Source organism: Pinus tabuliformis, chromosome 6 (assembly GCF_031772625.1).
Source record: "Pinus tabuliformis cultivar Carrire ecotype Pingquan chromosome 6, CPIR1, whole genome shotgun sequence".
Taxonomy (NCBI): Eukaryota; Viridiplantae; Streptophyta; class Pinopsida; order Pinales; family Pinaceae; genus Pinus; species Pinus tabuliformis.
Genome location: NC_142292.1, coordinates 1,757,040,306 through 1,757,063,242, shown reverse-complemented (window position 1 = coordinate 1,757,063,242; position 22,937 = coordinate 1,757,040,306). Strand labels below are relative to the sequence as shown.

At 42.3% G+C, this 22,937-nt stretch overlaps 1 protein-coding gene across 1 annotated transcript; it reads right to left on the bottom strand.

Annotated features, from left to right (window-relative positions):
* Positions 1–13,457: 13,457 nt before the first annotated feature.
* Positions 13,458–14,648, bottom strand: LOC149265958 (uncharacterized). Its single transcript, XM_089406640.1, has one exon. It carries the CDS (start codon positions 14,646–14,648, stop codon positions 13,458–13,460), a length of 1,191 nt encoding a protein of 396 aa, XP_089262766.1.
* Between the last annotated feature and the right edge of the window lie 8,289 nt (positions 14,649–22,937).

Genomic DNA, 22,937 nt, shown 5'->3' with positions numbered 1-22,937 from the left:
CCAATTCTAAACAAAGCACTACAATCTAGGCAGTCAAAACAACTCGCCTCTATAAGCTAGGAAACCAATTCATTCATTAAATTTTTGCTATTTTATGAATGAATCATCCATAATAGGTAAATAAGTGTCAAGTCAACATAAAGTTCCATTAATTACATCAAGAGGAGTGAAAATTAACATCACAAGTCAAAACTGGTCAAATTGGCTACGTTTCCTGAGCCGAAGATGAAAATTACGCCAAAAAACCCTGATGCGCCGCGCGCCTGAGCCCTATGCGCCGTGCACCTTTCCACCTGATTTTGGGGCACTTCCCAGCATCCAAATTGAGCTCAGGTTGGCTTGTTGGAAAGCTCTGGATGTCTATTTTCCAACCCAAGTGGAATTTTCCAATTTGGTGTCCATTTACCCCTCCAAAAGTGCATTCTCCCAAGACTGCTTCCTGTGTGTCCAAAAAGGGGCAGTGAGGTCATTTTTTGCATGTTTTTGGACCTTTTGGGGACCCAAACCTTGATGAAATGCCTTAGCAATAGCTGAGCATGTATATTTCATCATGAAAAATCCAAAACTGCAAGCCATTTGTGATTTGGACCTCCCAATCTTATGGGTCGCATGCGGCGCGCTACGCGTTGAGCCAAAAAACCTGTTTTTAGGACAAAATTTTCAAAATTGACAAAATTTTCTCCAAATTTCTTGAAATTTGGGCTGGGGGTCCCCAATCGAGTACCATGCTTAGCCAAAGAGGCTTCGGCCAAAATCCGAAGACGATCAAGCTCCTTTTGTCTTTTTTGCTTTTTGACCGTTTTCTTGAATTTTGCCTTAAGACTCCTAATTCTCGCCTTGCAAACTAGGTTCCGGGCCTTGTAATGCATAGCCATGTGTTTTAATAATGCATTGTCTCTATTGGCCTTTTTCAGCCGCTCCTCCAAGTAGATGTTGACCCTCTCGATTAGCCTCTCGATCCTCATTTACCTGTTGCTCTAGAGAAGTGAACTCAATTTCCCTATGTTGGGCAGCTTGGCGATTCTCACGGATGTTCTGTAGCTCTATGATCGCATGCTGGTCCTCAAGCTGCTTATTCCGCTGCTCTAGATACCTGATATATTGGGTCTTCTATGATTCTGAAGCTGTCTCATCATCATGAATAGTAACAAAACCTGATGGCTCACCTGAAGGCCTCTCCTCATGCTTGGGCTTCTTGCCCTTATCCTGTACCTATGGTGCTGCTGTCGAAAGCGAGGCCCCTTCCACACGAGGTGGAGATAACACTCGCTGTGCTGATGAAGTCAACGAGACCCCTTCCACCTCGGGTGGAGATAGTACTCGTCTTGTAGATGCAAATAAGGCCTTGTAGCCTTGCTGGTATGTCACATATGGAGGAGCACTTATATGCTCAGTCTCGGGAATGTATGGCTGGTGTGAAGGTCCTCCCTCATCATGAACTATCTCGGGAGGTGGCTGTAATGTTGCAAAGTAATCATGGGAGATGAAATCTTCCCAAGTAATGCCCTGCTGTGCCAACTGATGCATCACTACGATTTTAATCAATGCATAATGATAGATGCTCTTATGCTGATGTGCTGGGCTCTTCCTTTGTACTAAAGGCACCATCCTTTCTATGTTGCGACACATGAAAAATGGAATGTTCATCATACCTTCCCTTGTGAAATGCATCAACAAACGAACATGGTACGCATAGAGTCGTGATAATCTGCCCTCGCAACTGAAATATCGGATGATGAGTTTCATCAATGGTGCATACTCATCCCTTAGGAATCTGAAAGGAAAAACTGCACTCAAATGTCCTATATACCCGGGCTTGATATATGGCTCATAGTAGAATCTGTCTAACTGCTGGCGTTTACTCCACTCCTCCCCTACATTTGGTATCCCAGTGGCCTGAGCAATAGTCTCGGGTGACAAGGTGAAATTCACTCCGGCAAGGTTTACATGACCATCCTGCAAATGTAGAACAAATAAACAGACTAGTTCCCTATGATGTTGGATTTGTGAGATCCGCTCACAGTATTCAAAACATGATTGATATCAAAAACAGTCCATTGCAAGTGGACAAGCTTGCAATTGAGCCAAAGAAGTAGGCTCCTCCCTGACATGCTAACCACCTTTGCCACCTTTGTGATACCTCCTTGGCACATTTACCTCCGGGGTAGAATCACTATCATAATCCTGCTCATAAGCTGACTCGGTCTCTGACATGTTCTTTAAAAACAAGGTAGCTGGAATATATATATGCTGATATACAACTGTGTGCAAAATTGACTGTAGAATTTTTCTTTTTCTCAAAATGTTGTGACCAAGGGGACACAAATATACAAGGGAATTGTTAAGAAAGGGAAAACATTAGGGAAATGGGGAAAATGGAAATAAAACAAGGAATTTATGGAAGGGAAGGGGCATGGAAATCTTGAAGTTTTAGGATTTAGGATGAGGTAGGGAATATATGTTTGTAGTAGAAGGGAGGGGTTAGGATTTGAGGGAAGATAGTGTAGGGTTTTATGAGGAATTATTGGGGAAAATATTGGTGAATATTGGGAGTGGGAAACAAAGGAAATAGGAAAACCTTGGCAACATTTATTTTTGAAAACCCTACATCAATCTTGGCATTTAAATCCTTACAGCAAGTTAATGGACAAGGCGGGTTTTTACACTTGGTTTTTTCATGGCAAATATAGCATAATTTCTTTACATAAACCTTTCAAAACCAAGAATGAGTCGTGGATAAAAGCCTACCTGTGATTTGATGCGTGAGAAGAGGTGTTTGAGTGTGTTTTGGACAAAGTCTGGGCATAAACTTCAATGCGCCGCGCGCCTCACCCAACGCGCTGCGCTCTCCTGATGCGCCGCACGCGCGTAAGATAGCACTGGAATTTGTCGCCTGATGCGCTGCGCGCCACTGATGCGCCGCACGCCCAACCTGATGCGCCGCGTGCCCTGGAAACGGCCCAATTTGCTCACAAAATCACAAAATCGCCTGAGAACAATGCTCTTTGCTCTTGGAATGTTGAATGGGTTGCAAATGAGGAGAAATATCTTCATATAGACTCCTTGTTGATTTTTGCTTAACCCAAAACCCCTTTTCTTATGTTTGGTTGTTGACACTTTTTCAGAATTAATAGGCTCTGACCTTTTTGGTTTCCCCTTTAAAATTGGTTGAAATAATGATTTTATCTGATAATTTTTTGGAGGGATAGCTCTGATATGCTCTGGCAAAGGAGACCAAGGCTGCACTTGAACGATTGAAGAACTGAAAATTTTGACAATTTTTACAAAAATGAGATGGCGACTTATCTTCAAAACAGAGTTTTGAAGAGAAGTCCTGATTTATCTGTATAATGATAAAAATTATTGAAGTAACCACCTATCGAGGACATCCCTCTGGCCTGCTGGTCTTCTTAGACTTTGCAAAACAAGACTAACTCAAACCCAAGACCTAATGACCAAGAACCATTGTTATGACCCAAAAATTTGAAACAGGACTATACATGACCTTTGAAGACTTATTTTTATGAATAGACCTGAACCAGCAGTGCCAAACACGAGGGGAATAAGTAACACAAACCATTCCGTCAAAGTTATGGCATGCCTAACGAAATGCAACTGATCAAAACTGATGGGACACCTAATCATGAAATGCAAAAGAGCTTGGATCTCTGACGGAGGGATAACTAGATCGACTCTAACAAGCCCGATCCAAATGGAATCGACCTTCTGAGATACTATGAGGCTTGTATTCCCCTTCCAGCTCTTTTTGGGATCAGCAATTGAGCTTATTTCTGTGATTTGCCCAAGCTTGAATATACAAACAAACTGCTTTAAAATCAAAAAAAAAAACATATCTGCTGAGATGATTTATGGAATTGGATCCCATGTTTCGTCCCCGTCTCTTTTCATTGCCCCGACAGAGAGATGTGCAGCTTTATTGGCTTCAAGATCTGCTTCTTTGTTGTTATCTCTCAGCACATGAAAGTATTTCAGTTTTTGGAACAGCTTCACCACGCTTCTGATTCTTTGTATCAGCCTTGCTAATCTTAAGTCCCAAGGTGTAGAATTAGTCACCATGAGTTTTATGATCACTTCGGAGTCCCCAAAAATATTTGCCTCCTTGATTTCCAGCTTCAAGAGCGACTTGAGACCTTGGTAGAGGGCCAATGCTTCAGCTTGGATGCTGGAATTGATCCCCAGACCCCAGGCAAACTGGAGGATCGATATACCATCAATGTTTTTAATAACTCCTCTTGCCCCAGCATTGCCAGGATTTCCTTTTGCTGCCCCGTCAAAGAAGAGAGAGTGCACCTTTTGCTTGGGGATCTAGTTTTGAAAGTCCTCCCTATTTTTTCCCCTTATTTTCCATTCCTCGGGAGGGACCATGCTTCTGACAGTTTGGTGAAATTGCAGGTTCAAGGAGGTCCCCCAATCAATGTCTAGCTGACTGAGGTTCGAGTCGTCTTTTTGATCTCCCAAACATTCTTTTAATTGGATCTTTACCTTGGCCGCAACCATCTTGGCATTGTGCTGAATGCTTCTGAAGATTCTGCTGTTGCACTCTAGCCAAATCTGCCAGCAACAAATTTTGAGCAGTGATGACCAGGCCGCTTTGATCACTTTATTTTTGGGGAAGGGACCGGGATAGCTGTTTTTCCAAGTGGCGAACAGATCTGTTATAGAGGCAGGGAGCTCGAATCTGGGGTTCCAATAGTCCATCAGTTCTCTCCAGACCTGTGTAGAGAAATTGCAATTTAGGACGAGGTGCGTGGCACATTCCGCATATTCTTTGCACAAGGAGCACCTGGACGGGCCATAGAATCCACGCCTCTGGAGATTGTCCTCGGTTAGAATTTTTCTGTGGCATAGGAGCCAACAGAAAATGTCAATTTTGGGCAACGAGGGGATACCCCAGACAGCCTTCCACGGGGCTGGATTAGGAGGCACATTTGGGATTGAGTCGAGGTGCGCATATCCCTGGGCAACTGAATAGCCAGTCGACAGAGCGCCCCAGCCTCGCCTGTCTTTTCTGCGGATGTGCGAGGGTGCAATCCTGTTCAGTAGATCGCGGAGGTGGATGGATTCCTAGAGGAGGTCCGAAGACAGATCTATCAGACTCCAGCCAGCCCAATGCGTCCCGTTCCATGAAGATATATCCCACAGGTTATTTTTTCCAGAGGCCGTCAACCAGTCTTTCAACACTTTCACGTTTGGACAGTCGCCAATTGGATCGTGGTCCATGATGCGGTCATTCCAAATGTTTATTTTTTTCCCATTTCCGGGAATCCAATAGGCTTTGGACCAAATCATCGGGGAAACTTTGGAGCAGAGGCTGGCAAAGGGCGAGGCTCCTTGAGGTAATGGCCCATCCAAACATCTCATCCGCTTGCCTTTAAAGTATTTTCTCCAAAGCGCTGACTGGGCCCAGCCTGGATTGGGCGCAATTATTCTCCAGAGGAGCTTGGCTCCCATAGCTATGTTCTGCAGAGGGAGTTTCTTAAAATTAAGCCCTCCCTCCATCTGAGGCTTGAGGACAGTCTCCCATTTAACCAGTGGGAATCTCCTCTCATTTTGTTTACCCCCTTTCCAAAAGAAATTTCTGATATGTTGATCCATTTTCTGGAGTATACCAATAGGAGCTAGAAGCACTGAGAACTGATATAATGGGAGACTGCTAAGGACGACTTTAATAAGAACTGTCTTGCCCGCCATATTTAGCCAATTAAATCCCCATGCCTATAGTTTGATCTTAAATTTTTCTACTTGAGGAAGCCAATCCCTGCTATAGACACGCTTGAGAAAGATAGGTAGTCCCAGATACTTGAACGAGGTCCATTATGAGGAGGCATCAAATCCTAGGCATCTGGTGATGGAATTGAGCAGTGAGGGAGGTGTATTCCAGCAGTAAGTGTGACACTTACCCTTGTTGAGACTGCTTCCGGACTCCATACAATACTCATCAAGTGCCTCTTTAAATCTTCTAGCTGAGTGAGTCGAAGCTGCCCCAAGAAGCAGTGTATCATCTGCAAACAGGGTGTGGTTTATGTTTTGGACCCCCCTTGCTATGGAAATCCCTAAAATCTCCTGATCTTGCATTTTTTTGTTTAGATGGAAGCTGAGAACGAAAGCTTGAATAACAAACAGAAGAGGAGACATGGGGCAGCCCTGTCTTAGTCCTCTTGAAGCTTTAAAGAATCCAACAGATCTACCGTTGACTAAAGGAGCAATCCATGGTTCCGAGATGCAAGCCCAGATCCAATTGATAAATCTCACCCCAAAACCAAATTTTTCCAAAACATTCAAAAGAAAGCTATGTTTAACTCGATCAAAGGCATTTTCTAAATCCAATTTGATAGCCATACCTTGTTCTTTGCGCTGCTGACTTGACAGGATTGCCTCTTGAACTAGAATGAAGTTGTCCACCAAATGTCTTCCATGGATAAAGCCCCCTTGGTTCTCTGGAATGATTTTAGGGAGAATATGCTTCAGCCTGTTAGCAATAATTTTTGTGATCAGCTTGTAACCAGTGTTACAAAGGGAGATGGGGCGAAATCTATTAAAAGAATTGGCACCCTTTTCCTTGGGGATGAGAGCAAGGAAAGAGGAGTTTGTGCTTCCTCCTAATTTCTGACAGGCTTGCGATTTTTGAACCATTTTATAGAGATCTTTCCCCACTATGTGCCAGCAAGTTTGGAGAAATCTGGCGGAAAAACCATCAGGACCTGGGGATTTATCTGGGTCCATAGCATAGAGGGCGCTTTTGACTTCTTCCATTGTGACTTTGGTTTCTAGATGATGATTCATCTCAGCAGATATTGAAGAGGGAACCCCGTCCAGCAGACAAAAGTTCTGATGTGTATTCGCCTCTTCACTATACAGGCATTTGAAATGAAGGTGGGCTGCATGTTTGATGCTTGCAAAGTCTTTGTGTATGGTAGAGTCTTCTTTAATTTCAGCTATGGAGTTGAAACATTTTCTAGCTTGAGCTTGTTTGTGAAAAAATGAGGAATTTCTGTCTCCTGCCTTAAGCCAAAGACAACGCGATTTGATCCTCCACGTTTCCTCTTCGGCCAGGCATGCTTTATGATAATGTTGTTGGAGTTGAACCTCTTTATCTAGGATTTCTCTAGACATATGTGCCTCTTCCGTGAACAAATGATGGGCATCAAGCTGACTTTGGATATTTTTTCTTTCGGCTGCTGGATTAGAAAGAGTTTTGGCCCAGCACTTTAGGACAGATTTCAATCTTCTGATTTTTTCTTCCCATATGTAGAATGGAGATCCGTTGACGGCTGGGACCAGCTTTCTTTGAATATCTGCAAGAAGCTGGATTCCTTGGTCCACAAAGGGCTAAACTTGAAGGGTATGGGGCCAAGATCAGTGTGAGCTCGGAGATTTAGCTTAATAGGCTTATGATCAGAGGTGCTACAAGAAAGAATGTGCATACTAGCATCTAAACCAAGCAAAAGAAAGGAGCTATGCACAAAGAATCTATCCAGCCTTGCTGCAATATGTCCAGGGCCTATTCTTTTATTGGACCATGTGAACTTACCTGAGACATGCTTGATATCTAACAGATCCCAGTCTTGGAGGAGTTCCTCTACCCATTCCCTTGCTGGATCTCGCACAATGCAGCCTCCTCGCTTTTCTGAAGAGTGTAGTGTGATGTTCAGGTCACCTGCTATGATGACATTTTCCAGATTGCCCAGATCTGCTTGCTGCCTTAATGAGTCCCAACAGATCTTTTTTTCTCCAGCATTGACTGGTACATAAACGTTGAAGAGACAAAAGATTTCTTTTGTGATTAGATGCTGCATCTTTAACATTGCCCAATGGGTATTTGATGCCTCAGACACCAACGAAAACCTGCTATCGTTCCGAAGAGTACCCAACCCTTTGGAGGCTCCTCGGGCTGAGACAACTGTTGCATTACTGTTTTTCCAAAGTTTTTTACTTACCTGAAGGAAGTATGACTCCTCCAGATTAGTCTCCTGGAGAAGGAGTATATCAGGGGCCTTTATTCTTATTAGGTTTCTTATAGCCTCTTCTTTGATTTTGCTACCCATACCCCTACAGTTCCAGGAGATTATCTTCATTATTTACCTTTGCTCGGTTGGGTTCCCTTGGAGCCTTGATACAGGTTTCTTGCCATCTTCGGCTTTTTTGCTAACAGCTTCTCCAAAGTTGGTTGACTACCCTGTAGTTTATCCTTGTACGTTTCGTGCTCTCTTTTCTCCCGATCCATTTTGCGCCCTCTTGTAGATCTCCTTACAGAGGTTTGGGATTCTCCTATTTCTCCTTCCTCCTCCGAGTCTTCCGATTCTTGATCCTCCTCCTTGACTTCAATGGGGGTTCCTTTTGAGCTTTCTACAACCCCCGTGTCTTTAAAGAAGGGGGGTAGGGAACCTTTATCTGGGGACACTGGCTTTTGGACTACAACTTCATGAGAGTCCTCTGGTTGGGAGCTGAGAGGATCGAACCTGTTCTCTGGGGTGAACTTGGGCTGGGTCTGCTGGATCTGCTGAGCTGGATCCTGCTGAGGGCCTTTGCCACTAGTTCCTCCCGGCTTCTGGGTCTTGGAAGAAATTTTGGATCGTTTAACTTGGTTCCAGCCGACCTCCTTCCCTTGTACAGCTTCATTGGCAGATGGGCAGTTTCTGGCGAAGTGTCCATAAACCTGGCATTTCCGGCATTTGAAGGGCAACTGTTCATAATCTAGCTTCTGCACATGCGTCCAGCTTCCTACCTTGATTTTGATGGCCTCTGGGAGCCCCACCTCCAGATCCACCTCAACGCAGATCCTGGCACAGTCATATTGATCCTTGCTGTTCACTCGGTCTATAAATTTCCCCAAGGCATTTCCGATGTGCATCAAAGAATCCCAGTTCCAGCAATGAACTGGGAGATTTGGAAGCCTAACCCACACCGGGATAGCTTTGGGTACGTCTACTGCTGGATCGAAGTCAGGAGTCCATTTATTCAGATACAAACCCTGGGGGCCCATGAAATAAGGACCATTTCGGAAAATCAGATCTTTGTCGTCTTTGGTGGTGAATTCAAAGAGGAAGAATCCTCGCCCCAGAAAGTATGAGGTCACACTTTCTTTGATCAGCGACGACCAGTTTCTTTTGACCCAACTCTCTGTGGATTTAGGGGATGGCCATAGACTAGTGAACTGGCCTATGAGGGCTCGCTCGAACAAGGACAGAGCAACCTGAATCAGAGTTTCCGGAGGAAGAGAGATCTCTGGAATATCATCGAGTTTCTTGACGAATTTCGCCGCTTCAACATTTTTTTTCTTAGGGAACCCTTCCAGAAGCCGGCTGAATGCCTCAGCTGAAGAGATCGTCGACGGGGGAGGAGAAGAAGGGGCATGGGGGGTGCCCAACACCTCCATGGACGCTAACCAAGCTTTCCAGAAGCGCTTGGGTAAATTAATCACCCATGGCCAGGCCGACCGCAGGTAAGAAAGGGACCCCGCGTGGACACACCCACAGGCGGATGCGGGCTCGCATGCAGTCAACAGGACGCGTAGGGAGCGAGGCTCGAGAAAAGGCCGAGTAGGACCGAGGAGCAGTGCTCAGAATCCAACTCTATGTTATCTCAGTTGCTTATAACGATTGTTCAACATTTTTTAGTTTTTTCTCCTTAAATATTATTATTATTATTATTATTTTTAACAAATTTGGTTGCTATATTAATCTCTGAAAAAAAAGAGGGAGTCAGGACTCCTGAAATACAATAGATGCAGAAGAAATTCAGGATCTGAGGAGTTACATAGCAGAAAGTTCTCATTAATCCTGCTTGTTCTTGTTTTAAGAGATTCTCGACAGGAATAAATTCTTACAAATTGGAACAGCAGAAATTGACATTGACAAATCATTTCTGATCTATGTTAATGTGATTGTGATGATGTGTTGTATATTCCTCCAGCTTTTCTTCACATTCCTTATGACTGGCGCTTGAGGGATTTGAGATTTCGCTGTTGGAGATATTCTTCATAAGTTTCAGGGTCGCTTTGAGCTCCTTAGCCTGGCTGCCTCTTATGGACCGATGTTCGAGCTGATGAGGGAGTGGAAGGATCCCGTGCTGGATAAGATAGAGGGCATTGGTTGACTGCCTATGAGTGTTAACAAACAGGTATACAAATATAACCTCTCGGCCACCAGAATTCGGCGAAATAGCAATCAAATGATTTAATAGAATTGAATAGGGCGCTGTGTGGTAACGATGAGAAGGGCAGGATGGTCGAGAGTCGACCTTGGGGGAAGAGAAGGGATCCGGATAGGGGCGAAAGATGACATGTAGACTTTTCAAAAAATTCGTATAGGCAAAGGTATGACGAAAGCAGGTGGAGATAGAACGAAATAGGAACAGAGCTTTGGGAAAATCGGGTCTGCACCAATTCCTGTTGCATTTAAGGTAATTGCTGGAAGTCTGGAAGAGATGAGGCCACTTCTTAGTGTCAGGGCAGGATGGATTGATGCAAGTTAAAGAGAATCGGTTCATGGCAGAGGTTGATGACTCACCACAGCATTGCAGCATAAGCTGCCCATAATCCTTTTGCAGGCCTTGTTTGCATGCCGGTCAGCATGCTTATTGAGTTTACGGAGAATGTGATGGTATTGCAGGTTGCCCAGTGTTTGATTCAAGAGCTGGCATCTCTGGATGATCTGCTGAAGGAGGATGTTGGGAGACTTTTTTTGATGGATCATAAGGCTTATGACCACCGAGGAGTCTCCAAAAATCTTTGCTGTTCTTATTCCAAGCCTGATGAGCTGCGTTAATCCCTGATAAAGAGCCAACACTTCTGCCTGATTGTTGGATAATTTCCCAAGACCCCATTCGTAATAGAGAACGCATTCCCCATTAGCATTAAGGATCAGGCCTCCCGCTCCAGCTATTCCTGGGTTTGACTTAGATGCTCCGTCAAAGAACAGGTAGTAGCTGTTGCAGTTCTGTAACCAGTTGGCAAACTCCTCCTCTTTTAGCCTGATTTTCCATGGATGGATTTCCTGATTGCGCTGGACTTTCTCTGTCTTACCTTTCTGAATGTTGTTGTTTTTATCCAGGATGTAACTGATGAAGCTTCTTTCCTCAACGCTGTACTTTTTTACATCAATGTTGCTATGTGTTTTGACTGAAATGGTTTCGAGAGCAAGATTCTTTGCCTTGTTGCTGACAATTCTTGATGCTGTATTTTTATCCTTAAAAATTCTCCGGTTTCTTGCTAGCCAGATACTCCACAGCATGGTGTAGGGGAGGGTATTCCATACTCTCTTCACTACATTGCTTCCCTTAGTTCCCTAGGGACAACACTTTTTCCAGGCAAGGATCACTTCCCCTATTGATTGCTGGGAAGTCCATGGTAACTTATCAATGAGGTCTAAGTTTTTCCAACAGTCCATAGCATAGGTACAGTCGACAAAAAGATGATGCATGGTTTCTTCAGCGCCACAGCAGTTGGGACAGCGAGATGGTCCATTAATACCCCTCTTCTGCAGGTTCTCTGCTGTTAAGATTTTCCCTTTAAGAAGGGTCCATGTAAAGAATTTGTTTTTAGGCAGCGCCTCGGATTTCCAAACGATTCTCCATTGATTCCATAATGGCATGTGGAGGGTGCTGTAGCTGATATGCTGATGTCCTGCTTGAATAGAGTAATCTGATCCTGAGGGGTCCCATTGGAAGCCGTCCTTCTCGTTTTTCTTGATGGGTGCTTTGCCATGGAGCAGAGACAGAAGTGCAGATAAGCTGTAATTAATATCACTAGGGATAGCAGGAAACGTCCATCCAAGCCAAATGTGAGACAAAGGGTCCCATCTAGAGATTTGATCAAGATAAAAGATCCCTCTGTTGTTGAGGAAAGTCAAAATAGGAATAGCATCGTTATGCCTGTTTATTGGCTGCTGTCCCAAGATTTTATCAGCCCCAATGTTTATGCTAGATCCTCCCCTAGGGACTTTGGAAATATTCTGAGTCATCATAGGAATAGCTTTTTTGCACAGTCGCCAAATTTTTGAGGAGTCCCTATTGGGGATATCAGAGTCTAGGAGCTGCTGCCTGGGGAAGTTCAGATATTTGCTTTCCAGGACCTGTTTCCACCACGCCGGAGGACCAGTGATGAGCCTCCAAACTATCTTCCCTCCAAAGGCAAGATTAGCGAAAGTGGGTGACCTAACACCGAGACCCCCTCTTTCCTGAGTCTGAATGACTTGTTTCCAACTGACAAGGTTGAATTTCTTCTTGTCGTTTTCCCCCCCTTGCCAGAGAAAATGTCGTAGGACAACATCCATTTTGTGAAGGAAAGAGGCAGGAGCTTGGAAGAGAGAAAAGCGATAGAGGGGTAGAGAGGAAATACCTAATTTCAGAAGGATGAGCCGGCCTGCTAGATTGAGCCACATTGAACCCCATTGCTGAACTTTCCTCTTCATCTTGTCAATGATGCTGTCCCAGGTTCCTGCTTTCAATGGTCCTAGGCTCACTGGCATGCCCAGGTAAGAGAAATGAGTCCAGTCTAGATTGCAAGAAACTCCAAAGATATTTGCAATGTTGTGAATGACCTGATTAGAAGCGTTCCATCCATAGATACAACTTTTTTGCTGGTTGATCAGGCCTCCGGAGTACTCCATAAATCTGTCAAGAAGAGACTTGAACCTTCGTGCTATGGTGGTGGAGGCTCCTCCAATGAGCAAGGTGTCGTCCGCGAACTGTGAGTGGTTGATATTCTTAGCTCCATTTCCAAATTTTATGCCTGAAATGAGACCCACTCTTCTGTTGTGGTTCAGAGCTTGGCTGAAGGATTCTGCCATGAGAATGAAGAGATAAGGGGAGAGGGGGCAGCCCTGTCTGAGACCCCTAGAAGATTGAAAGGCATCACCCGACCTTCCATTGACGAGAGGGGAAATCCAAGGTCCAGAGATGCAAGCAGAAATAAGACTGAGGAAGGGCGACTCAAACCCCATCTTTCTTAAAACAACAAAGAGGAAGGAGTGTCTAACTCTATCAAATGCGTTGGCCAGGTCAAGTTTGAGGATGAATCCTTTCTCCTTCCTGGATAGACTCGAGTGAATGGCTTCCTGCACAAGCATAATAGAGTCAGTTATTTGTCTGTTGGGCAAGAACCCTCCTTGATTTTGAGAAATCAAAGAGGGGAGGAGAGGTTTGAGTCAAGATGCCAGAATTTTGGACAAGATTTCATAAGAGGCATTGCAGAGGGATATGGGCCTAAACCAAGAGAAGGAAGAAGGTCAATTTTCTTTAGGGATGAGGGCAAGGAATGTTGCATTAGTATAACCACCTATCTTTCCCTTCCGCTGAGTCCACCTGATCATCTTGATTAGATCCTTTTTGATTAAACCCTAGAATGCCCTGTAGAAACATATGGGAAACCTGTCAGGCCCGGGCACCTTATCAGGACTCAGAGTCCAAATCGCACTTCTTATTTCCTCCTCTTCGATTTATTTATTTAGGCTATCATTCATGTCCTTGGTGAGACCTTTAGGGAGGTGTTGAAGAAGATCATCATAATCCTCTTCTCCTTTGGTTTCAGTGAGCAGATCTCTATAGAACTCTGTGGCAGCGTTTCTAATGGCCTCTTGGGTGTTTTGCTGATTGCCCTCCTTATCCAAGATTGAACAAACATTGTTCCTGAGTTTTCGAGCTGTGGCCTGCTTATGAAAAAATGCAGTATTTTTATCTCCTCCTTGAAGCCAGAGTTGCCTAGATTTTAGCCGCCATTTGGATTCTTCTTCCCTGCTTATATGACTCAGTTGAGAGTAGAGGTTCCTTTCTTGTTCCATACTCTGCTGGGAGAGTCCTTGTTCTTCTATCGTTCTCTGGATTTTCTCTAGTTCACCCTTAACTTTCTTTTTGGTCTCCTCAGGTTCCTTATAGCTAACTCTTGCCCATTCTTTGACAGCCTGCTTGACTTTTCTTTGCTTGGTCTCCCAAATGAAACCTGGCGACCCTTCTACATGTTGATTCCACGTTCTCTGGACTATTTCTCTAACAGCAGGAATCTCATTCCACAGAGGGCTATATTTAAATGGAATGGGCCCAAGGGGGCATTGAGATTCCAGCGTGAGGGTAATGGGATAATGATCAGAGGTAGATGAGGAGAGAATGGTGGCATATCCCACGTAGAAAGAGGAAAGGAAAGAGATGTTGATGAGAAACCTGTCCAGTCGTTCCATAATGTTGCCCGAGCCAAGTCTGCGGTTGCTCCAAGTGTACCTACGATTCTTTGGGGCCACGTCCATTAGATCGTGGTCTTGAATGATAGCCTCCAACCGGCCTCTGAAGGGATCTGGAGAAAAGGTGCCGCCCCTTTTTTCATTAGCATGTAGTATGAGATTGAAATCACCTGCCACTATGATATTTGAGTTTAGCTCACCATCGATACTAGCCTGAAGATCGCCCCAGCATGTTTCCTTTTCTCTGTAATGATTGGGCGCATACACGTTGTAGATGATTACTGTTTGGTTATTCGTTCTGCTATCGAACGCTGTTCTGATCCAATGCTGCTGTAGATTTACTGAGACGCAGTTCCACTTGTTGTGATCCCAGAGGGTGGCTATGCCTCCCGAAGCTCCTCTTGCATCGCTTACGCACCCTTTGTATTGATTCTGCTGGTCTATAATGCTTCTCATTGCTTGCTGATCCTGTTTTGTTTCCTGAATCAGTAAGATTTCTGGCTTTTCACTGTGGATTAAATCTCTGAGGGCGGAGATTTTGGAGGGGTGCCCTAACCCCCTACTATTCCAAGACAGTATTTTCATCATTGGGTACTTGGCGTGCGGAGAGGTGCTCGCCTCTCTTGCTCTTTGTGGTTTGTTTCTTTTTCTTGGTGTCCCTGAATGAAAGACTCTATTGGGGTTTGAGTTCCCATGGCTATATCTTTCTGAGCGTTCTCGTCCCTATGTTGCTTTGCTGATTTTCTGCCTGGTCCAGGTTTCTTATGGGTGTCGCTGGCAGTTCCATGTTCTTTAGTGCTGCTTCTGGTATGTCTAGGAAAGGAGGGTTCAAGAGAAGCTTGCGAAGAAGTGATCAGAAAGGGAGGGGGATCTGAGGGCTCGGAAAGGTTCAGGGGGGGCTGAGGAGGATCCATAGAGGGTGGATCAAGGGAGGATAAGACAAGGAAGGGGTTAGAGGAAGAGGGGATCGGAGGATCAGGAGAGGGGTGGACAGATGAAGGAGGGGAGGATGAAGATGGCCGAGAGGCAGAGGGAGCTGGAGGAACAGATTCCTGGGAGGGTTTCGGAGGAGGGGCAGACTTCTTCTTTTTGACCGATTCCCATTGGCCCTCTTGGTCACCGCTTTCTGCATCAACGAGTTTAGGGCATCTATTGGCGAAGTGTCCATATTCGTGGCATACCTTGCATTTAAAAGGTATCTGCTCATAATCCAGCTGCTGGATATGGCTCCATTCGTCCACTTTCAGTTTTATTGCTTCTGGTAGACCTTTGCCAAGATCCACTTCGACACAGATCCTTGCGCAGGCCTGCATGTTATCTTTTGGCTCACTGCGATCGATGTATTTGCCCACAGCATTCCCGATGGCACGGACAGACTCATCTCCCCAGCAATGGAGGGGGAGATGAGGGAGACGGACCCAAACCGGGACAGCGCTGGGAACGTCCAGTTCAGGATCAAAGTCTGGAGTCCATTTGTTGAGGTAGAGGCCCCTGGAGTCCATAAAATAGGGCCCGTTTCTGAAGATTAAGTCCTTATCCTCTTTGGATTCAAAGTGGAAAGTGAAGTACCCTTTCCCACAGAACCTGATGGAGATTTTCCCTTGGATCTTATCGGCCCAGTTTCTTTTGACCCATCTTTGTACAGTTCTTGGAGAAGGCCAGAGGCCTGTGAATTGTCCTATGAGTCCTTTTTCAGCGAGAGACAAGGCCGCCATGCGTGGCAAGACCGGAGGCAGCTGAACTTCCTGAAGCACATCTAGCTTCTTGACAAATCTTGTTAAGGCGGGCCTGGGGCGTTGAGGGGGCAGGGATTTCACCAGTTCGGAAAAAGCTTTCTGAGAATCGACCCCCTCCAGAGGCGGATCCGAGGGGGCCATGGCCGGTGGCCTGCGCCCAGGCAGGCGCAGTGAACGCAGGGTGCAGCAGGGGGCTCGCGCGCGCAGCAGAGGAGCACCGATCGCAACTAGGTCCTTAATAGTAATATTATTGAAATTTTATTATATATATATATATATATATATATATATATATATATATATATATATATATATTATTATATATATATATATATTTATTTATTTATTTTATTTTATTTTATTTTATTTTAACTTAAAAAGATGTTATGGATGTATTTTTTTTTATTAATATTCAAAAAATTTCTTTAAATTTTATGTTTTTTGAAATATTTTATTCTATTTATTTATTTTTGTTTAATTTGTTTATTTGTTTATTTTTTTTACAATTTAATTTTGTTTCATTTTTACATTTTTATGTGTGGTTTTTTAGTTTTTTTAATATATTTTTTATTATTTGAGTTTAGTTTAGTTTTGTTCTGTTTTTTTGTTTTTGTTTTTTGTTTTTATGAACATGAAAATAACGAACATTTAAAAAAAATATTCACACTTAATACATTAGAAAATTTAAAGTGTAAAAAATAAGCCCTCTAAACAAAAAGGGTTGATGCTGCATTAACCCTTTTCAAAATCAAGATGAAAATCACTAACATTTAAAAAATGTGTTCATACTTGCTACATAAAAAAATTTACAGTGTAAAAAATCAACCTTCTAAAAAAAAATGGGTTGATGCTCATCAGCGCTTTTCAAAATCAGCATGAAAATCACTAACATCGAAAAAAAATGTTCGGACTTGACACATAAGAAAATTTAAAGTGCCAAAAATATGCTAAAAAAAAAAAGCTTATTCTGGCATCACCACTTTCCAAAATCGAGTGATTTTTTGCTACCTAAAAAAAAGAGGTACCAGTTCACTTTCTCGTTTGATTGGTAACTATGTTAGAATGGATTGAAGATGATGATAATGAATATTATGTACAGCCTATTTTAACTATTTCACAAGAAATGTCTCTTAAACAAGAAGATGAGGAAAATAAATTAATGAATCTTTTGAATAATTGTAATTTTGATCAAATTCTTGATTTTTTATTTATTGTGTACATATGTTAGAAAAAGGTTTCCAAGAAAATTGCAAAATTGAATATTTTTCATCTCCACAATCTAGACTATCATTGAATTCAATAGAGAATTTTGGCAATATTCTTGTCAGACCAGGAGGGTAACTCTGAATGAACTTGTTAATTGCATTACCCATATCACAAATTTATACATGAGTGGAGAGCTTCTTGAAATTCCAAGGTCTCTTGGTTTGCTCAAATGCATAACTGACAATATTTACAATAATCCTTTCGGATTAGGTGTCGATGTTCCTCCCTTAATCTGAAGGGATGTTGGTGAGTTTAAGCATCATTATGAATCTTTCAAATTTTTCTATTCCAAGCACTTTAGTGAAGAAGTCTACAATCTGCTCATTTTTGGAACAATAACATAAGTGGATTGTCTTGGCCCTAACATGATGTTGAATCAGATGATATTTTGTATTTATGCGCTTGGTTCGATCATGGTGTTAGGCTCTTATAAGTTATAGGATCTAAAGGGAATTGAGTATTGTATCTTAGGAATCTTATTTTGTAAATACTTGTCAATCTGCCAATGATTTCCAAATAAAAAGAAAAAATAGAAAAAAAATGAAAAGAGGGTATAAAGAAGAAAAATAAAGAGAAAAAAACAAGAATATTGAAAAAGAAGAAAAGATTGAACCCCAAAAAAAGAAAGAAAATCAAAAAAGAATAATACTAAAAGTGTTGCAAGTCTAAATGCCACTACTCATAAATAGTTTTTGCATCATTTATGTAAAATAAAAGTTCTGTGCAGCTTGTTCAAAATGCCACAATCACTAGTTTTAGTTTAATCATACAGTATAATCACGATTGAACTCTTTTAAATTTCTGCAAAATTAAGTTAGAGAAAAGAAATTTACTCAACAGTTTAATCTGGGTAAATCATTAGTTAGGTAGAAAATGACATTGATTCAACTGTTTAATCTGGATCAATAGGAGAAATAAGCGATAGGTTGGGTAGTTTTTCATTCTGTATAAAAGAAAATAAAAATGGGTTTGCTAGTTTAAGTGCACCGTGGAGACATAAATAAAAGTGTTAGTCTAACTAAGGGTAGGTAGATTAGGTGATTTGGTAAATATTTGCCTATGTAAATTTTATCTTAAGTTTGAGGATATGGCAAAAAATGCAAATGTGCATGCTATGGATAAAATATTTCAAAATGTTATATTATTCATTCGTTATCCTAAGTTCAAAGGAGAAACATGTGCGTTGTGATAAAGTACTTTTTATCTTACATTTCCCCTTATCTTAAGTTTGAAAAGAAATATTAAAGCGCATGATGACAGATCCTGTTTTTTGCATGTGATTAAAGTTCAATCGCATTCAAGGTCTTGGGATCCGCTCTCATAATTGATTGACGGACCTCGTCCGTTTTCGGCCCCCCCTTCGCATTCTGCCTTTATCACCGGGGGGGGGCAGGGTCCAGAAAATGGTTTCTCCCGCTAGGTCCCATCCCTTATGTGGCGTGTTCCACCGATTTCATACCCCTCCCCCCCCACTGAAACCGTTAACTGCTTGCTACCCCCTCTTGGAACCGCCTTCCCCTTGTCCATCCTTCTGCGCCCCACCACTCTTCCTCCACCACTCACCCCCCGCCGCGTGGCATGACTGTTGGACCAATTGAATGTGTTCCCGGCCAAATAATTGTTCTTAATTTTTTTCAATTTCTCTTGGGTAACCGTTCAGCCTAACGATCCCGTGCCATTTCTAATGAGACATTCCTCACTATGTTTAAATGCCTCTGAGCCTGTCATTCTTGCCCCTTTTCACTTCTTCGCTTTTGTTACTCATGATTTTCGACATCGATCTCCATCAGAGCCATTCTGCAGATAGATTGCGACAGAAACTGACTTTTCTTTCCATTTTCGCCTGATAGTTTGTTATTTTGCTGACCTCGGTAAACCTCCTTTGCAAATTCATCCAGTTCACAGATTATTTACAGTCATGCCTCTTAAGAGTAAGACCCAAGATAAGACCATTAATCCTTTAATTCCCCCTTCTGTCGATTTAGAACATATACCATTGGCGGATAAAGATTACAGGATAAATGATACTCAATGTGACTACGATTTTTTGGAACTGTATTGCTAGTTAGAGGATAAGCACACAAACAAGACTGATGAAATTGGGCTTTGGGAGTCCAACCTCCCCCATTATATCTTTCCCTTGACATTCCAAGCCCCAGAATTTACCATAAGGTGTCAAGATTGTTATGTCCCTGCCCAAAGAGCCATAATTGCCCTTATAGGTGACATTTTTTTCACCATTAGAAACAAATCCATTGACCAAATGATGTTGGTCCCCACTGTGGAAAATGTTGCCCCTTTCTCCCTCGAATCCCTCACCCAGCTTTATCAAAAGCTGGACTTTTCCACCAGAGCTAGAATTTTCAATATTTTCTTGCCAAAGAATGCCCAATTACCCAAGAATAATCCTCCATATCCTTCTTCCATTTTTCCTGATCAGGCCAAGTAGATTATTTCCATCATTTCTTACATTTTAGGCTATCATTCTGATCAGTGGGTAGATGAGCCCATTTTAGGATTCCTCTCCATATTTTCCACAGACATCAAGCCCTTCATCATGTTTAACTTCAGTGAATTCCTGGCTGAAAATATCCATGATAAATTTATTAAGTTTCCTACAAGCATGTGCTCAATTACACCTCTGTGTTGATTTATATGTTCCTCTATTTTCAAGTAGATAAGTTCGGTTTTGCATTGCAGAAGCTAGATGATGCAGGGAACAAGAAACCGATGATCTTTTGGACCTCATTGGTTATGAAAGAGTAGTGGGAACTCACCTACAAGTAATTTATTGAAGACTTTGTTCATCCAGCCATGAACATTATCAACAGTGCAGTACAACCCAGAATTAGTGAGGAAATCAAGAGAATTCTACATCTATCAGACCAAGCAAAGACCGATGATTGGTATCTATATCAAAACTACATAGAGATTAGAGTCTATGGCTGTGAATTGGCCCCCTATAAACTCCCCAAATACCTCCCAATGAGGATCTTTTCACTGGAGTATATCAGGCAGATGCTAAATTCATATGACATTCACTTTGTAGTGGCCAAGAAGAAGGCTCAATTCAGAATAAAGGCACAGGTGGGTCCATTTGTGTGCAACACCAGAACAACAGGTGAGGAGGCAGATAGAATACTAAAGGAAATGAAGTTCAGTTTGAGCTTTACATGGTCTTATGACCCCTATGGCATCATCTCAAAGCTCAGAGTGGAAAACAAGAACACTCCTTATATTCATAGTGGAAAACAAGAACACTCCTTATATTCATACTTCAAGGCCGAACATAGAGAAATATGCCAATTAGCTGGAGTGGTCAGAAAATACCTTGTAGGAAGCTAAAGAGCAACTTGTTTATACTTCCAGTTTGCAGACTCCAGTTCCTCAGGAAAATTCAAGCAAAAGGCAGAGGGAGGAAGGATCATCATCTACTACTCGAAGTGAAGCTAGAGAATTCAGAATCAATTATAGAAAGAGACCAAAGGTAACTCCCAGACCAGAAGTAGATAAAGAAACTAAAGAGTAAGCAACCATCATCATCACATATTCACCACCCGCAACAACCAAGTTCACTACATCTCCTTCTGAACCTTCATCTTCAAAAGGTCATACGCAAACTAAGCTGGAATCACAAACTGTCCAAACGAATAAAGAGAAGACAGTTTTTGAAAAGTACAGGGAGCTTAATCTCATAAATGAAATTATGAAGAATATCACTTATAACCAATTCTGGAAGCAGACCTCTATCACAAAGAGTAGGTTGCTGTCAGTTTTTGACACAGAGCATGGTAAAATGCAGATGGCCTTTCTTGAGGCCCAGATTCCACAACCAAAATCAACAGGAGACTACAAGAGTACCACTTCTGAATTTAGCACAAAAGACATACATCCCATTGATCAAATGGAGATGCACAAGCAAACTGGTGAAATGATATCTTCCACTCTAACTAACACTGCCACGTACTTATCTAAATTGCAGGTTTCTTTTGCAAATGTACAGTCACAGTTGAAGATGGAGAAAGTGTCCTCCTTGGCCAAAGATAACATGATCAAATCTTTGGAAGACTTGGTTATTAAGATAGAGTATGACCCTAAAGATGTCAATGCTGTTGAGGATATTGTTAAAAAGAATAACTTGGACATTATAGCATTAAGGAAACAACTCAAGCTACCAGCCATAGAAGATCCAATGACCAAGGATATTGAAGAGGGTGAGGCACAAAAAGCAGATATGATGAAATTAATCATAGAACAGAATGTGCAGATTAGGTAAATGGAGGAAGAGTTGGAGAAATTGATAAAGGAGAAGGAAGACAGTCTGAAGATGGCCATTGTCCCCTTGGATGCTATACCTATTTCTCGGCTTCCATCAACAGGAGCAACCACTGTAGCTACTTCTTCCACTCAGACTGCAAGTGCTGAATAGGTAACCCAGACACTACAAAACATGTCACTGCAGTCAAAGGAGATTGAGACTTTGCAGAGCCAAATCAAAGCTTTGGAAGTCCAAAAGGCCAAAGTTGAAGCTGCTCGGACTGCTGAATTGGAAAAATCCTAGAGACTGTTGGAAAAGTTGCGCCAAGTAGAGAGAGATACTTCAATTGGTCAGACCTTGGCCCAAGCCAAGGAGACTATTTGGATGAACATATTAGATTCTATGAATGAGATTTGGCCTTCTATCCAAATCATTTTTGAGAAAAAAGAGCTTATAGAGAAGGCTACAAAAACTATTGTGCAAGGAAGAGAAAAGCTGGGAGAAATGCCAATAGAAGCTGCTAATATAATTAAGTTCCTAAACTCAAAGTCCATATATGAGCTGGAGGAAGTAGGAGTCAGTGATAGAACTGCCACCATTCTGGAAGTCAAGAAAGTCTTGACAAAAAGAAATCTCATTGATCAGTTGGAAGAAAGGTGTGAAACCTTAGAGCTGCAGGTAAACAGGTTTACAAACAGAATTGAAGCCTTAATGCAAAAGGGACTGCCCAGTATCTATGTCATAAATGACAAGTTGATCACTTAGGAAGACTATATCCTGAAGATGAAAGAAGTGGCTAAAAGCAGCGTTAAGTTCAGTGGAATTAAAGGAAGTATGACAACAAAGGCATTCCTGGAGACCATGTCAAACGATTTCCATGTGCAGAATGAGGTAAAACATATTTTTACTGTAAAACCAACTTTTGCCAAATATACAGAGGTAGATGAAATTTACTGTAGGGTAACAAAGTTGACAGTGCCAGATGAAAAGAGATGGGAAGAATTGGTTGATTTACTGGATTGAAGGATGACTCAGGAGCATGTTGAGGGCCAAAAATGTTTGCCTCAACATTGGTTCGGACCTTAAAGCAGCTCCATTTCCGTTTGGAGTAGTAGCTCCGACTGGTTTAACTAGGTCCAGTTACCTTTTCCCTATCGTTATTGGTTTACGATAATATCTTTAACTACCAATAGACAGGGTTATCAGATCATTTCTTCTTGCTGATCGGGTAAGAGAATGACCCTTAAGCTGATTTGGGTTCAGCCAAGCCACAACTAAAATTTTGCCTCTTTGAGAAGATGATTTAAAAGAATGTAGAACTTAATCTAAAAGCAAACTTATTCTATAATGCAAGCAAAAGAAACTAATCCTAATCCTATCTCAATTAGGTAGATATAGATCTAACCCAACTAAGAGCAAGATAATTAAATGATAGGGATTTAAATATGTCTGGCTTTTAGTTAATATCAAGCTAACAAAGTAGTT

What these genes read in the sequence shown, in the direction of transcription:
- LOC149265958 (XM_089406640.1), bottom strand. Translation starts at nt 14,648, where the DNA reads ATGAGAAGCATTATAGACCAGCAGAATCAATACAAAGGGTGCGTAAGC.